The 16,507-nt window shown below is 30.6% G+C and overlaps 1 protein-coding gene across 3 annotated transcripts in view; it reads right to left on the bottom strand.

Moving 5' to 3' along the window:
- Nucleotides 1-1,237: 1,237 nt before the first annotated feature.
- LOC107449648 (macroglobulin complement-related) overlaps nt 1,238-16,507 on the bottom strand; it is a 122,029-nt gene continuing 106,759 nt past the window's right edge. For all 3 annotated transcript variants that reach the window (XM_071182069.1, XM_071182068.1, XM_071182067.1), the window contains exons 27-36: nt 15,371-15,449; nt 14,112-14,292; nt 12,919-13,011; nt 11,721-11,907; nt 9,727-9,956; nt 7,661-7,822; nt 7,394-7,587; nt 6,467-6,641; nt 4,297-4,402; nt 1,238-3,124 (exon numbers count right to left, since the gene is read on the bottom strand). In XM_071182069.1, the coding sequence (XP_071038170.1) occupies nt 2,937-3,124; nt 4,297-4,402; nt 6,467-6,641; nt 7,394-7,587; nt 7,661-7,822; nt 9,727-9,956; nt 11,721-11,907; nt 12,919-13,011; nt 14,112-14,292; nt 15,371-15,449 (1,595 nt within the window). In that variant the 3' untranslated portion in view covers nt 1,238-2,936. The remainder of the gene's footprint in view (nt 3,125-4,296; nt 4,403-6,466; nt 6,642-7,393; nt 7,588-7,660; nt 7,823-9,726; nt 9,957-11,720; nt 11,908-12,918; nt 13,012-14,111; nt 14,293-15,370; nt 15,450-16,507) is intronic.

The raw sequence follows: 16,507 nt of genomic DNA, 5'->3' as shown, positions 1-16,507 counted from the left end.
AGTGATGCTTGACTTCGGTGATTTGCTGGGAACCGTGTCTTAACGATCAGTCCACTGCGGGACCCACCGCGGCTCTAACTTCCAAAATTTGAAAGAATGCTAAAAATATATTTTATCATATTTACGTGTTTACTGTCTTCTATTCTGCACATTTCTAAATAAAAATAGTATTTTCTGCCATTCTTTAAAACTTGGATTTTAGGAAGTTAATGTGGCAAAAAGTATCAATTCCGAGAGTTTTTTTTCCTATTTTCTCCCTTTGTTTAGCATTCTTTTAAATGATGGTAAAAGATAAGGAAAAAAACCCTCTAAGAATCGATACTTTTTGTGTNTTACGTGTTTACTGTCCTCTATTCGGCACATTTCTAAATAAAAATAGTATTTTCTGCCATTCTTTAAAACTTGGATTTTAGGAAGTTAAGGTGGCAAAAAGTATCAATTCCGAGAGTTTTTTTTTTCCTATTTTCTCCCTTTGTGTAGCATTCTTTTAAATGATGGTAAAAGATAAGGAAAAAAAACCTCTAAGAATCGATACTTTTTGTGTATTGATACTCTATCCCCTTAGCCAAGATCCAAGTACCATGATTTGAAAGAATGCAAAAAAAAAAAAAAANAGTTCCCGAGATATCGCGAAGTACAAAAAAAAAAAAAAAAAAAAATCGCATATGCGGGTTTACTTTCTTCTAATCTACACATTTCTAAATAAAACTAACATTTTCCGTCATTCTTTAAAGCTCGGATCTCAGGAGGTTAAGGTGGCAAAAAGTATAAATTCTGAGAGTTTTTTTTCTCTTTTTCCCCCCCTTGCATTTTACATTCTTTTAAATGATGGTAAAAGACAAGGAAATAAAAAACACAAAAAACCCTCTTAGAATCGATACTTTTTGTTGTCGTAACTTCCTGAGGTTCAGAATTTAAAGAATGGCAGCAAATGTGATTTTTGCTCAGAAATGCGTAAATCAGAAGATTGTAAACCAGTAAATACGACAAAATATTATTAAAAAACACTCAATTATAATTTACATTATTTAGTCATTTTTATTTCCGACATGAAAAAAGATAAATTTCAATATTTAGCATATTTTTATTGTGTGTTCTTTCCTACTTTAATCTTGAAACAAAATCCATTCAACTTAAATAATTAGATATTTACGTGCCATTAAACTGCCCAAAAAGTAGTAAGAATCAAATTTTTTTTAATCATTCTAATATTTGAAAGAAAAAGTAATAAAAAAAATTTTAAGTTATAAAAAGCATTTATTAAAGATTTAATTTACTTCATTAAGTACAGCATTTCACATAAAATAGAAATGAAACAAATATACCATCCAACAAAACATAATTCATAAAAAATATAAAACTAAACACATTTTCCAAAAATAAAAATACAAATCAGATCTGTCCAGCTGTATACACCGGTATAAATTGTAAAAAACAAATTATTATCTTCTATTTATATTAAAATGGATTTTAGATGAACACAAGACTAGGAGATTTATAAAATAAAAATACATAAAATGAACAAATAAAAGGTCACTCTTCTGAGACTGATAAGCACAATAGCATTATAGATTTTTTTTCAAATTCTAAAAACAAAACGTGTATGTATGAAACTTAATAACATTTAAAATTAAATCAAATTCATTATTTCTTAATTAAAATTTTTTTTATCTTCAATGTTTGAAGAATTTGTAACTGTCACTTAAACTATTGTATTCATAGAGATTTAGAAGATAACAATTACATCGTTTGATTGATATTTATCCAAGGCGTTCTGTAATTACCTCGCTTAATATTTAGTATCCTTGTCAAAAATCACCAAATTAATATAAGTGAAATCACTATCATAATCACAATCACTTTTATATTTTTAAATCACTTAATATAATAGCAAGTATGTATAAGTGATAAAAATGCAAAAACTTAAACAAAATCTAACCAATGACAACTGAGGAATGTGAGATTAAAAATATGAAGAGTAATTTGTTTGCACCTTGAAGCTTGAAAGTTTTTCTAATAGCTACATTTCACCTCCTTTTACTTCTTCTGACATTTGAAATTTCTTTTCTTTTTTTATTTTGATCAGCCTTAATGATTAGTCAAAATGTTTAAACATTTTTTTTAGATATTAAATTTTGAATTTGTCGACTCATAGTTTTCAATTTCATTTTTTACAAAGACTCCTAAAAGGAATATAAATAGCTGTCGCTAAAGAACACCCTTTGTCTATTCACCTCAGTTCGCAAATAAAGAAAAAGTCAGTATTTTTACCAGATCCAAATTCGAGTGGCTTTAAAAAATTTAAACGTTTTTCAGCCTACACAACTGTCTTGTATTTGCTTAAACTGTCTATAATTTTGCAGACAAGTCTTTTGTAAATAAATAAACATTAAAAAATAAGTGCTTAACTTTTAAGTGAATGTTTAAGGGGTTAAAAATAGCAAGAAAAATTGCAGCTAAAAAAGAAAAAAAAAACAATATTCTTTCCAAGTTTTAAAACAAAACTAATGCAAAACAAATTTTTAACACAGTTCAAAATTTGTAAATCGTGCTATAATTACAATGAAACAATAAAATAAATGCAAATTCATCGTACCTACAAAATATATTTACAACTTTAACCCACATGATAGAATTTTAAACATATATACAAACACAACCTATGCAAAAGTATTATACTTTTTTGATTTTCTTTTTGGAATTTGTGAAAACACCCAATATCTCTGATGAACTTGTACAGCAAGAAATGAGTAACTTCTCACAATGTTGCCACACGTGGTAACTAAACTAATAAAATTATGTCAATGAGTAATTTTAGGAAAGCTTATCACAGTCTAATAAGGTCCAGATCCTAAATATTTACCACGAAGTATCCTAAAACGATCTCTTTGATAATTTGTTCACTTCAGTTCGATTAACTAAGTAATTTTATTTTCCTAAATGGACATATTTCTGTATAAGATGAACCATGAGAAAATGGACGCCAAAAGGATGATGGGACTAGAAACAACGATGCTGCTCCAACTGAAGATAGGACAGTAAGGGCACTGATAAGACCCACAAACTTGGCAGATGCTGAGCACGAACAAATTGTATACATCGAACATCGTTTCGTTAAATCGCTCTGAAATAGAACAATAAAAAGTAAATAAAATAATGTCACATAGGCAAGAACAATAAATTAAAAAGTTTATACTTAATGGGCCATAACCGGCAGAGTTATATCGTTATTTTTAAATTTTGTGTGCCAACTAATTTCATTGGTGCAATAAAGAAGGTTCGGTAATCGATACCGATCTTAATATATACATTTTAAAATACTTGCTAAAATGAAATAAAATACGATTTTTTCAAAATTCGATATCTCAGAAACTATTCGACCGAATTCACTCAATTTTTGTATTTTGTCATTTAATATTGTATTCTTTAAAATTATTTAAAAAGCTGATTACTTTACAATATTTTTCCGATTAATATTGAATAAAATAATAAATATGTACTAAAAATATTTCCTTTCGTAGAAAAAATTTTTGATAAACAAATTTTAGAGTAGTGTTCAATAATTGTTCCATTCGCTTCAAAAGTTCTCGAGATATGACACAATATGCAAAAAAAAAAAAAAAAAAAAAAAAAAAAAAAAAAAAAAAAAAAAAATAATAAATAAACATTAAGGGTTCAAAATTTTGGAGAACCTTCGTGACAAAATTATTGGGACCATATTTCCCAGATTGCAGCTACTCCCCGTACCCGTCGAAAAAAAGGTACTAAAGAAAGGTACTAGAGAAAGTACGTTTTATTGACTGATTTCGTAACTTAAATTGTCGTCTACACTAATACATTAGCATTTGAGGTCACACCCCAGACCTCACTTTAAGATTGAGTTGTGGAATGTGAATTGATATTCAGCGTGGTCCGTTTTTCATTTTGCGTACTGTTTTTAAGTAGATGTATTTTTTTATGTAAATTAAAAATTATATGTTAAAGATAGACTTCATAGAAAACTTTAATTTTTACTCGCGTCCCCAAATAGACGCACTGTTAAAAAAGCTTTAATATATAAAATAGTATCACTTGAAACTAGCCTTTAGTAAAATAACTAACTAGTCCTTAATAAAGTAACTGAAAATCTGAATAAACTGAAACTGAACAGAAATGATTTTAAAAAATGAATGCTTATCGAAAGATTACGATTTGTAATTTAATTAGTGTTAACATAAATGATATAAATTGATTTCTTTTTCTAAACATAACTGGCATCTACATAACATAACTGGCAGATATATTTTAATTACTCACCTGGTGCGTAGTAATCATATACTCGCACAGGTAACCATCTAGTCATGTTTGCAACAGGGTACCACCTCTGAATTTTGAAAGACACACATGTACTATGTTGATCAAGCTTTATGAAAAAAAAAGAAAACAGTTACCAATGAAACATGATATTTAAATATTTTATTAGATAATAGTTATAATGGTCTTGTAGCTAGCAATTTGCCAAATTAAAAGAACACAATTAATGCAAACTAGGTTTCACATGGATGTGTAACAATACATACGTATATGTGACCGGCAAAGTATGAAATATGAGAAGTATTACATACTTTGTCTAGGCATTCTATATAAAGCCGGATGCTATCTAGGCAAAGTATGAAATAAACGTCCTGATGAGGTTATTATGTAAATGATGTGCATGTTACTGTGAATGACCGAAATCGGTGGTTGTTGACTTTCACCAGTGAATGTTGACAATCACAAAATCGCTTTGGTGAATGTCCGAAATATTTATTACATCCGATTTCATATTAATTTAAGCGTGGATATAATTACATTTATTCGATATTTTAATACTTACTGACAATATATAAGAATAGAAGAAACATCAGTGTAGGGTATACCGGGCAGTGGCCCTTGACCTTAAAAAAACATCAGTGTAGGGTATACCGGGCAATGACACTTGACCTTAAAAAAACCATTTCCCGGTATATCCTACACTGATGTTTTTTTAAGGTCAAGGATCACTGTCCGGTATACATTTGCCCTGTATACCCTACACTGATCTTTTTTTAAGGTCGAGGGCCACTGCCCGGTATACATTTGACCGATCCTCCAAACACTTATGTTTCTTCTAATCTATCGTCAGTAAGCATTAAAATATAGAATAAATGTAATTATATCCACGAATAAATAAATATCAAATCGGATGTAATAAATATTTCGGACATTCACCAAAGCGACTATGTGATTGTCAACATTCATCGGTGAAAGTCAACAACCACCGATTTCGGTCATTCACAGTAACATGCACATCATTTATATAACCTCATCAGGACGTTTATTTCATACTTTGCTTAAATAGCATCCGGCATTATACATAATGCCGGATTTCATACTTTGTCGGTAACATATATAATAAATTCCAGGAATAATAGTGATTTCTTTAAAATTATTTTTTACAGCAATCTCGTTTTCCCACCAAACGCTATTTAAAACAGAGGTAGCGGATTCGAATCAAAACGTAACCATGGTTGTGTAATAGTAAAACAGTTAACTTGATACAGCTCTCACGACGTTTCACAAATGCGGCAACTAGTGATATCCATTCATCGAATTCTATCCCTGATAAAATTCTGGTGAAGAAGCATTGTGGCGTAACTACCACTACAATTATTAAACATCAATTCACTATTATATAAATCATGCTAACTCAGTTAACCTAGACGTACCTTTTGACAAACAAAGGATAACATGGGCGATATCTCGTTTTCCCACAAAGACTGGAACCTACTCAGCTTAAGGTAGATGGTTACTAGCTTAAGATAAAAGTAATAACGGCATGAGCACAATCCTAAACATACTTTTTCATTTTATAACAGCCGACCCATTTTTGGGTTTACGACTACTAAACTCCGTAGCCTTGTAATTTTGAACCTAATTCAGGAGTAAAGGGAACTCCTGGATCAAGTATTGAGAGATTGCCTTCGTGGAGGACTTATTGATGGAACTAACCCACATTTACGTAATAGGGCGAGGAAAACCGCGAAAACCTCTCACTTTTAGCCCGACGGCAAGGGGACTCTAACCCATGATTCGTCTTCAATTAAGGATATTTTACGTCAGCACTGTGGTCGGTGCAAACGGGTTGCGGAATTCGTACCGACCAGTCATCGCTGGGATTCGAACCCGGTTCACCTCATTGGATGGAGAACGCTCTATCCCCATGGTTCATCTAAACATATTGCTTCAATCCTGCCATTGGTCTCTAAACTGTGCCACCTTAACATCCATGACCCCCTTGATGCGGGAATGCTTGAATTTCAGTTAGTACTTAGAATAGAGGGGAAAATGTAAATGTGTAAACCTTATGAGGCACACGGCTTATTTAAACTTTTTTTTGACAACATTTGGCTAATTGCTAGCTGAAAAAATAAAGGAAAATGTCAAAAAGTGAATAACAGTTACTTACATAGTTAAAATAAAAAGAGACTTTTCTCTCATCGTAACGAGCCTCTCTGAGATTCCTAACTCTTCCGGAGTGTACATAAGTATCCAAGTCTTGTTGCTGAATGACATATCCTGTCGGTATACTGACTTCCAGTACTGCCATACCACTCTTTTCACTTTCTTCTAAGTAAGTCCACCTTAAGGAACAAAAGTTATTATTTAGATGCTGTTATTTAAATTTCTTATTTAGATGCTGTTGGCGATTGAAATGGGCTACAGGTGTCGTAGAGCAGAATTCTCTACCTTTGGCAACATTTCACATGCTTTCACCATTAGCGTGTGGAGAATCATAGCAGAAGGAAGTACGTTTGTTTCATTCTTGATTTTTAAATAGATTGAAAATTTTTAAGTTCTGAAATTATTTTGTACTCTGAAAACTATATTGAATATTGTTCTAAAAGAAAGCATCGTGAAAGTTTTAAAAAAAAATTTCGAAGTTAAATACGAAAAATATTAAAAAAGGGAAAAGTATCGAATCGGAATTAATGTTTTTTTTTTTGTTTTTTTGAAGTTAAATACGAAAAATATTAAGAAAGGGGAAATTATCGTAGTATCGTAAAACTGAGAAGAGATGGAGAGAGAAGGGGGAAGATGGCGTTTTCGAATGTTGAGATCGCGAATATATCTTAGAAAACTTGAGAAAAATGAAAATTCTAATTTTTTAATCAAGAAAAAGTAGTGTTTTTTATTTTTAAAATATAGGCTTAATAAAAATTCGATTTTGCAAAACGTAGATAAAAATGGCTTTTGCATGTTTCGGTATTGTAAAGATTCCATTCCTGCAGATTTGATTTACAAAAACAGCTGATTTTATAATGCGGGGATTTTTTTTGGCGTATTAATTTTCTAATTTTAATCTGAATAATAATAATAAAAAACTCATGCATACCTTTGACATGAACTGATTTCAATATGGGAGCTATTTCGTCCGTAGTAGTAACCTCTCACTTGGAGTGCAAAAGCTTCCACTGGTGGAGGTGTTTGTAAGTGAGGCCAGTCCACATTGTACTGTATCGACAATTGAACTAAAGCAACTCCCGATCCCTGAGCTCGCACGAGAACAACACCCCAAGCATTATCAATCTGTAATGAAATACAATAAAGACATTAATAATATTAAATTAAAAAAAAAACACTTCTGAAAATCTTTACTTACTTCAAATTTCTGTTGTTTTGATAGATTATCATCTCCTATGTGTAACTGTTTCACGAAGCCAGGCACTGATGGTACTTCAATGGTAACTGTTACATCAACAACATCACGTATACGAGACTGGATTGCATGTTCTATTAATGCTTGCATTGCAACGATAGAATCCTAACGTACGAAAAGACAGTGACTATTCAATAAATTGTGAAATCATGTAAAATGTAAAATTATGAATTTATGTTAAATATAAATTTAGAAGATAGCAATAGACTATATTTTTCAATATAAAATAAGATTTATTATATTTTCCATATTATGACTAATTAGCTATCTCTTAATTGATAATAGCTATCCTAATGGATGATAACTATCTTAGTGGATGATAACTATCCTTGCATACAAGTTATGTATTAAAAGTCTAATGGTCTTATTTTTTACTATTAATCAAAATGAAATTAAATGCTAATGTCATTAAACCCATCAATAAATCATAACTAAATGAGAAGATTGATACTAAATAATTTAAATATAAGCCATAGAATACTAAAATTAGTTTTTAATAACGTATTTATTTAAAACAATGTTAAGCAGACAGATAGCATAAAACATATATTAGACCAAGTGAGTCTTAATTAGTTATGGATTGATTACGCCAACCATGTACTATGGGCATCAGTATTATTATTTTACAGTCGAACTAGTTTATTTTGGGTAAGGATTTAGTAAAGATAATTTTAATAAATGATTAATTTACTGTTATAAAGACCTAAATGAAACCCTGTTTCTACGAGCACAACGCATATTTAATAAAAAGTTTTTCCTAAACCTCTTGAAAATTATTTTAGTGGAGCTGTCAGAAAACACACGACTATTCATAGAAATTTCATTCTTCATGAAAGCGTTTTAAAAACATTCTTTTATTTTACTAGTTCAAAATTTGTTTATCAATAAAAGAATAGTAAAGAGAAATTATGTAGTTCCGCAGATAACTTTCAGGGCTGCCAACTTCATACGCTAGTAAAAATTTATTCTTGTGTTAGCTGTTTATGCGCATTGTTTATTATTCATTTAAACTTGTTTCCCACACCATTACATATAAATGAGTTAAAAGTTCATAAGCAATGCCACTTTGTTCCACCTCTTTCGTATTGAGGCTTTTAAAATGTTAGCAAAATTACCAAAAATTCTAAAAGCTTTGGTTTTTTTAATGTCTCTACTCTATAAAATATTTTGCAAAAAGCGTAGTAGTTGGTAGGCCTGAACTTGCCATGAATCGCACAATAGCAATAATTAATAAAATATGTTATGTAGATGAATAAATCGACTATTGCCCATGTGTTTGTGTGCCTAATCAAATGTTACACACTGTTGCAAGTTAAGAAAAAAAACCATTATCCCTATGGAGAGAGCCTGTTTACATCAAAGTGCACGCTAAATGTTCGCCAAGCTCCAAGCGAAGCGAATATCAACATGCTGCCTTTTAAACTTTTTCTAATTCATTTTTGTGCTTTATAACTTTCATTTTTGATCATTTCGACTTTGTCTCCGTTGTAAGTAGCGCTTTCATTTAGCAGATAAATTGTAAAAAAAATTTCCTTTTAAATTTTTGTGAAGTAAAATTAATATTTTGCTCAAAAATATAAATAATGAAAGCACTAAATATTGTATAAAATACTATTTTTTTTTTTTAATAATGAATACATAAAAACAAATAGAATGAATTGGATGGCCTACTCGATTCGAATGAGTGATGAAATAAAAAGATACTGTGTTTTAGAACTACTGGGGGGAAAAAATCGGTGAAGGCCGCGGTAAAGATGGGATGACTCGGTGGAATCTGATTTCCTTTCAATGAATGAAAAGAATTGGAGATCAAAGATAAATCGGAAGTCGTTATGGAGAAATATTCAGAGGAAGGCATTGGCCCACATTGGGCTGTCTGGCCAGCTATGATGATAATGATGATGACTATTTTAATTAAATCTATGATATTAACAAAGATTTTCAGATCAGCCACTTGTTTTTGTAAAGGTTTATTTTAAATGTTGTTAATAAAATAAAATCTTATTTACCTGAGTGGAAGCCCATCCACCAACTGTCAGTCTTTGTGAGTTCAACCATTCAACAATCTCCCTTTGTATGACAGCATTCCGTTCAACGTGTACCAAGAGACCGTATCCAGTGGCCTCTATACTAGAAGCATCATACTTATCTGGTAGACGAGAGATTATGTAGGGACGGGTGTTTTCGATTTTGACTGTTTGTCCTTTCACTCTTTCGCGACCCCAATAACGCATTCCACCTAGAACATCGAAGGAACATTGTTAAAAAGACGTTTTTTAATCAAAATTTTATCTTAAACTGCAATGTAGAGAAAAAAAGAATGGTTGGTGTCTTATGCCACTTGCCAATACTTTTTTTTTTTATTTCCAATGAGCTGGGATTCAATTCAATTATGGGATCGAACCCGCAAACTTGTGCTCAGAAGGCCGACGACAAACCAACTGCGCCACCCAGCCACACTTGCCAATACTAATAAACCTATTTTAAGGAAGAGGGGAGGGCTTTTCCCTGTTTTCCAGTGGCGCCATCTATGGTCAAGAATTCAACTTCTGCTTCATACATGCGTAGCAGCCCGTTTTACAAGGAGCACACATTCACACACCATCCATCCATCCGCAGATCGTAATTTTGACCTGAACTAGCACGATCAATATCAGATCCAGTACCTTTAGAGGTATTGATTTATTATGAGAACTTGGTGGACTTTGTGACCCTACTAGATTTTTTTAGAACCGTCGTTGAACAGCCGACCTAAATTTTTAATTTACGATTACCAATATTCAACTCAGTACCGCCAGTGATATTGATTTGTGATGGAAACTTGGAGGATTTTGTGACCCCGACAGACTTAACGTACACCAGTCACCATTTAGTACACGGAGATTCTTCAGCCGGCGGGATTCAAGCTCGAGAATCCAACGCCTTACCAACCAGGTTATCCTGGCCCTACCCAAGAGATTTATCAAGCACCAGTCAACATTTTGTACATGGCGAGTCTTCATCCGGAGGGGATCGAACACATGACTCCTTGGACACGGGCCTAACGACCTACCAACCAGGCTATCCTGGCCCAGAAAAAAATTAAATTTTAATTCAAAAATATAAAAAGCATTGAGACTTAATATGCGAAAAAAATAAGAGCACTTTGATCTATCATACATAGACAGTAAACGCGCAATAGTTTTTCTGATAAAACATTTTCCCCATTAATTTCTATTTCATTAAAATTTAAAATTAAAAATTTAACATTTTTTTTCATTTGTGTTCATTAGAATTTAACATTTGTCGAAGACTTTCGAAAATTGGGAAGTACTTTTAATGCTTGGGTAATAATTTGAAATCCTTAGCACGGGCCCTGCGTTTAAAGAAAACTAAAAAGTTTTAGCAGGTACTATAGATTTCCGCAACTTGGTGGCTAACTATTGCACTATTATCAGGCTTCTGTTTAGAAGAAATTTGGGTCTGTTAACGGACCCTTCACAAAATATCTTTTCATAAAAACGGACTCTTCACAAATTTGTTTATCTTCATTATTGTTCTGTTAATCGAATAAACCCTTCCCAGGAAGGGGGGAAAGAAAGACAGATGTGAACGAACTAAATTTTGTCTTCGGCAGACGCTTCTTCCTTTATTCGTTCGAAATGAATATTCTGCGTCCAGCAGTATAGGCTAAATACCAAATATTTGTATGTTGCATCGCTAATTTAGTAGCTGCAATTGCTGTTTATTTTTTAAAATTTAATTTTTTTAATTATAATTTTACAGTGTTGAGCATAATCTTGTATGTCTTTACAATTTAAAAACTCATTGAAAAAGTTTTTTTGCAGTAATGGACCCTATTTGCACAAATTCACAAAAGCGGACCCTGGTTGAAAGAATGTGACTTAACGTTTATTTTATATTCACAAATTACGAGTAATTTTTTCACAATTTTACAAAAACGGACCTTTCACAAAATGTCTGGACAGACCCCTGATTATAATAACGAAGAGATAAAACTTACTCTCTTCTCTCATTCTTGAATCCAGAAAGTTGAGTGCTTCATTAGCATCAGGACTGTTGGCCATAGTTAAGGCATAGGTTGAGATGGCAAGTTCATAAGGATCTGGTAAATCTCGTACTAGATGCAGAGCTCGCTCCAGATACTTTTGGGCTTGCCGTCTAGCAGTGGATATTCTGGACCCAACATCCTGTGACATGAAGCAGATTAATATGCTGAAGACATATATTTTACGTTCAATACAAATTCGATAACTAACATAACTGCATGCCTATCTGTCACAAGATGTTACCAAAAGAAGTAAATAAAGCATTCTTTGAAAGAATAATGTGTCACGTATTTAAACTAAGTTATGCAGTGAATGGTCATTTTAATATACAGAGTTTACTGTAGTTGCCCTTGATATATATTTTTAGAAAGAAAGATGAAATAAAAAAATCTATACATTAAGAGGCGAAAATTAGTATTTAAGGAAAAAATTCACCATCGAAATTTGCCAAATCACTAATGAAAGAAGCGGTAAAAGCATCTAAGCCAGTTTGATTGCCTGTAAAATCATAAGGGTGTTTTTAATAATTGACTTTCGACTGCTCTTTGCGTTTTTATAAAAAATCAAATAGTTTTTGATGTTTTTATTTCCAATTATTTAATACAATTTTTTCCCCAAGGATCTTAAAAATCTATGCGATCATAATACAATTCTTTGCGACCACATACAATTCTTTAAAATCATTTAAATTATCACATGTGTGATTCATCAATTTCTTTTAATAATTTTATTGTAATTACATGTATTTGTATTTCTCCTTATCATAAAAAATGTAAATTTTGGAAGAAAATAATAAAATTAATACATAAAAATTAAACAACAAAACTATGACTATATATTATTTAAAATACATCGTTTGTAATACTTATAAACTTTAAAGCATTTTTATTAAAAAAAATTATCGACTATAGTAATAAACTTTTGAATGATTTTAAGCTAAGTAAAGTTTATATATTAATTAAAAAATTTAAGTTATAATGATACTTACTAAAAGAATTCTCATTGATGGAATTGCAGAAAAAGAAATATTTTAAAGTCATTTTAAAAATATAGTTTTAATATTTTCTAGTGTTTTTGCACTTGCACGAATTCCTTGATGTATGTTTAAAAATAAAATCGAAAATATTGTTGACAAGAAGATTTGAAACTTACTCCTTGCAGATCTTTCAGTTCGGATAAAGTAATCAAAACGTGAGCAGTTAAAGAAATGTTTCTGTAACGCGGCCCACCATACGAAGAATCCAACTGTAATACAGAAGACAAATAAACGTATAATTAAAAACCAAATATTGATAGACATATAATAATAGGAAAAAATATATATATAGCATAATAATTATTATTTTTACAATAAACGTTATTGTTTGTGCTTCATAGTTTTCCTTGAATGAATTAACAGGGGGATACATTTAGAATGCAAATTCTAATTAAACAACTGAAGGGTGCCGTTTAATATTTTTATGAAGAAGTTCAAAAATAAAATAAAACAATTATTAAAATAATGACTAATTATCTAAAATATTTTAACCCAATATAGAGGAAGTAACACATTGAAAAAAATAGCTCAGTTTACTAATAATTTGTAATTGATTACATAAATTACATTGAAGAGGTATTAATTAAATCACACCAATTTTTCTTAATTAAAAATTATCATTTAAACAAAACTATACCTTAAAGTAACATAGTTAAATAAATGATATTCATTGAAAATTAATTAAAGGAAGTATTATAATTAAATATAGAAAAATATATTTATGTCATAAAACAAATACGTAGGGAACCGATTATCCGGAACGGTCGGGACCATCGCTATTCCGGATAACTGATTTTTCCGGTTTTCTGAATCGCTACAAAAAGCCGTTTTTTTTTTTTGTTAAACTCAACTAAAAAAAAAAATTGGAAATAATCTTAAAAATAAGAAAAAACGATGAAGTAATACACTAATGATTACTTCAAAAATGATGGTAAGGTAAACATCTTTAAAAAAAGAAAGAAAAATCGTAAAATCTTACGAGGAAAAAAACAATTTTTTTTAAAAATGGCGAGAAAATTTATCGAATTTTGTTCCGGTTCTTTGGTTTTCCGGTTTTCTGATTTCCGGATAACGGGTTCTGTACTGTATTTCTCAATACAAGGATATTTATGTCATAAAGCAAATATTGGGTATATAATATCAAAGATACTTACGTCTACTTCCTATAAAATCAGAAAGCATTAAAAAATTAGCATATAAGAATATTTTTTTAGAAAGAAATAAAGTTTAAATATTTGAATGAATTTTTTATTGAGTTAAATCCATTCGAAAGGAAAATAATGCTTACATTAAAAATAATGAAACTTACAACAGAATCCATTTTTCTATCAAAAAGTGTTGAGGCCGTTTCATAAAAAGCTCCCTCTGGTGTCTGATGATCTAACAACCAATTTACAGCTCTTGATATAACATCAGGATCTATGAATAGAAAATGTTCCCATTCCTGGAATGTTGCTTTATGAAAGATTCTAGCACAAAACGCTGTCAACCTATAAGGAACATACAATCCTAATTATATATATTCAGGGGTCTGTTTAGAGNGTTCCCATTCCTGGAATGTTGCTTTATGAAAGATTCTAGCACAAAACGCTGTCAACCTATAAGGAACATACAATCCTAATTATATATATTCTAATAATATATATATTATAATAATTATATATTTTTATTTTTTTTAAGTAAAATACAGTTCGTCAAATAATCGAATGCAATAAAATAAGATTTTTTAAAATTAAATGTTAGCTTCAATTTAAAATGAATAGTTTAATGCCAAACTAAAAAATTGAAATATTAATAATAAAGAATTTTTACTTTCATAATAGTAAAAATAAAACTAGAAATTGATATCTTAATAATAACATCATATTTAGAGTAGAACAAGAAATAATTAAAAAGAAGGAAGATAGCAAATTCAAAATTAAAAACTGGCCAAGTTGAAATTTGGGCCATAACTGTTTATGAACTTAACACAATTTTTTTTTTCTCCGAAATTCAAATTTGTCGAAAGTTATTACGATTTTGAGTGCTTTTTTAAAGAATATTTGCTCACTTTTTTCGCTTTAAGTTGCATTTTGTGAAAGTGTGCAAAAATTAACTTAAAAACTTGTAACGATGGGGTGTAGGAAAGTGTACAGATAGATCGTCGATAAAAAAATTAATATTTGATAAGTAGTGTGAGAATTATTAATTATTAAACTTGAAGAAAAATTTTATGAATAAAAAATATCATGTGAGCTGATCTGTTGCCTGCTGAAAAAAAAAGCCATTTTTACTGGTTAACACAAGTTTTTTTTTTTTTTTTTTTAANAATAATAATTCTTTTTTTTTTTAAATTGCAATTTGTTTAAATATTGACTTTCTTGTGAATTTTTCTCAGTTTTTCGTTTTAAATATTGACTAATTATCCATTGTTATAGAAACATTTATTTTTCTCTCTCGAGGTGCTGGCAATATGCTTGGTAGTTTTCTTTATTTTCAATCTAAAAGAATTAAGATGCCATTTCTTACAACTACAACTTAACTGAATAACGATAATAATAGAGAATATTATTGATAATAAATTCTTACCATACACTGGGTCTTGAGTTCCAACGGAAAGGAATAAAAGAACCATCACTCAATTGATAACTCAGTTGCCTTTGATAACCTTCAAAATGGAAAGAACGACATTTTACAAATGCTTTCAGTTTAAGTATTAAACATATTTATGGTAATAATCAAAAGGTTTGAGATTTGATTATTTTTGCTAATAAGTGATGAGAGTTTGAGCAATGTTTACGTAAACAATGTCAACAAAAGACACTAAAACCATTACTTATCAATTTTTTAAAAAGTTAAAATGATTAAAAAAAAGGGCCGGGATAGCCTGGTTGGTAGGGCACTGGACCATTGTCTAAGAGTTCGTGGGTACGATCCCCGCCGGCCGAAGACTCCCTGTGTAGTACATGGTGACTGATGCACGTTAAATCTGTCCAGTCACAAAGTTCTCCACGTTCCTATAACAAATCATACCTCTGTGGGTAATGATCCAAGAGTTACCTTGACTTCTGGATTGATTCAAAATTACACTGCTACGGAGTTGAACATTAATAATCGTAAATCCAAAATTGGGTTGGCTGTTCAACAACGTTGCAGAAGTCAAACATTTTGACAACAGAAGGAAGAATCTTAAAGAATGTTCTACTAAAAATTTTATGAAATGAATTAGTTTTTTTTTGCTTTTAATTTTTTACGCAAAGTTTGAATTTTATCCTTACATTTGCATTTTATCCAAAAATTAGATTGCTGAAATAGAAGTCAAGGGAAAAAAAGAAGGGACATTCTTGCTGACACTCCCTTACGTAAGTATGGAAGAAGACATTCTTGTTGAGAAGGTGGGGAAAGGTTAAAGGTCTCTAAAAAATATGATTGCGTTATATTTGAACGGTCCCTTAATAGGATCCTCATTTAAGTCAATGATGATCTACTAGAACAACAGTTTTCATTCAAAGCATGAAAAGTTAACATAAAAACAATTGTACAAAGTTTTAATCTGTTGTACAGTGCACAAAATAAAAAAACGGACTATCCTAAATAACTTTCGATCTAATGATCAGAGCATCGCGTTCTAGAACTCAATCTTAATGGTTCGAGGGGGTGACCTCAAATAGGATAATTGATTAGTGCAGACAATATTTTTAGTTACAAAATCAGACACAAAAACGC

Source organism: Parasteatoda tepidariorum, chromosome 6 (genome assembly GCF_043381705.1).
Source record: "Parasteatoda tepidariorum isolate YZ-2023 chromosome 6, CAS_Ptep_4.0, whole genome shotgun sequence".
Classification (NCBI taxonomy): Eukaryota; Metazoa; Arthropoda; class Arachnida; order Araneae; family Theridiidae; genus Parasteatoda; species Parasteatoda tepidariorum.
Note: the sequence above shows the minus strand (reverse complement) of the source record. Positions and strands in the feature narration are given on the sequence as shown.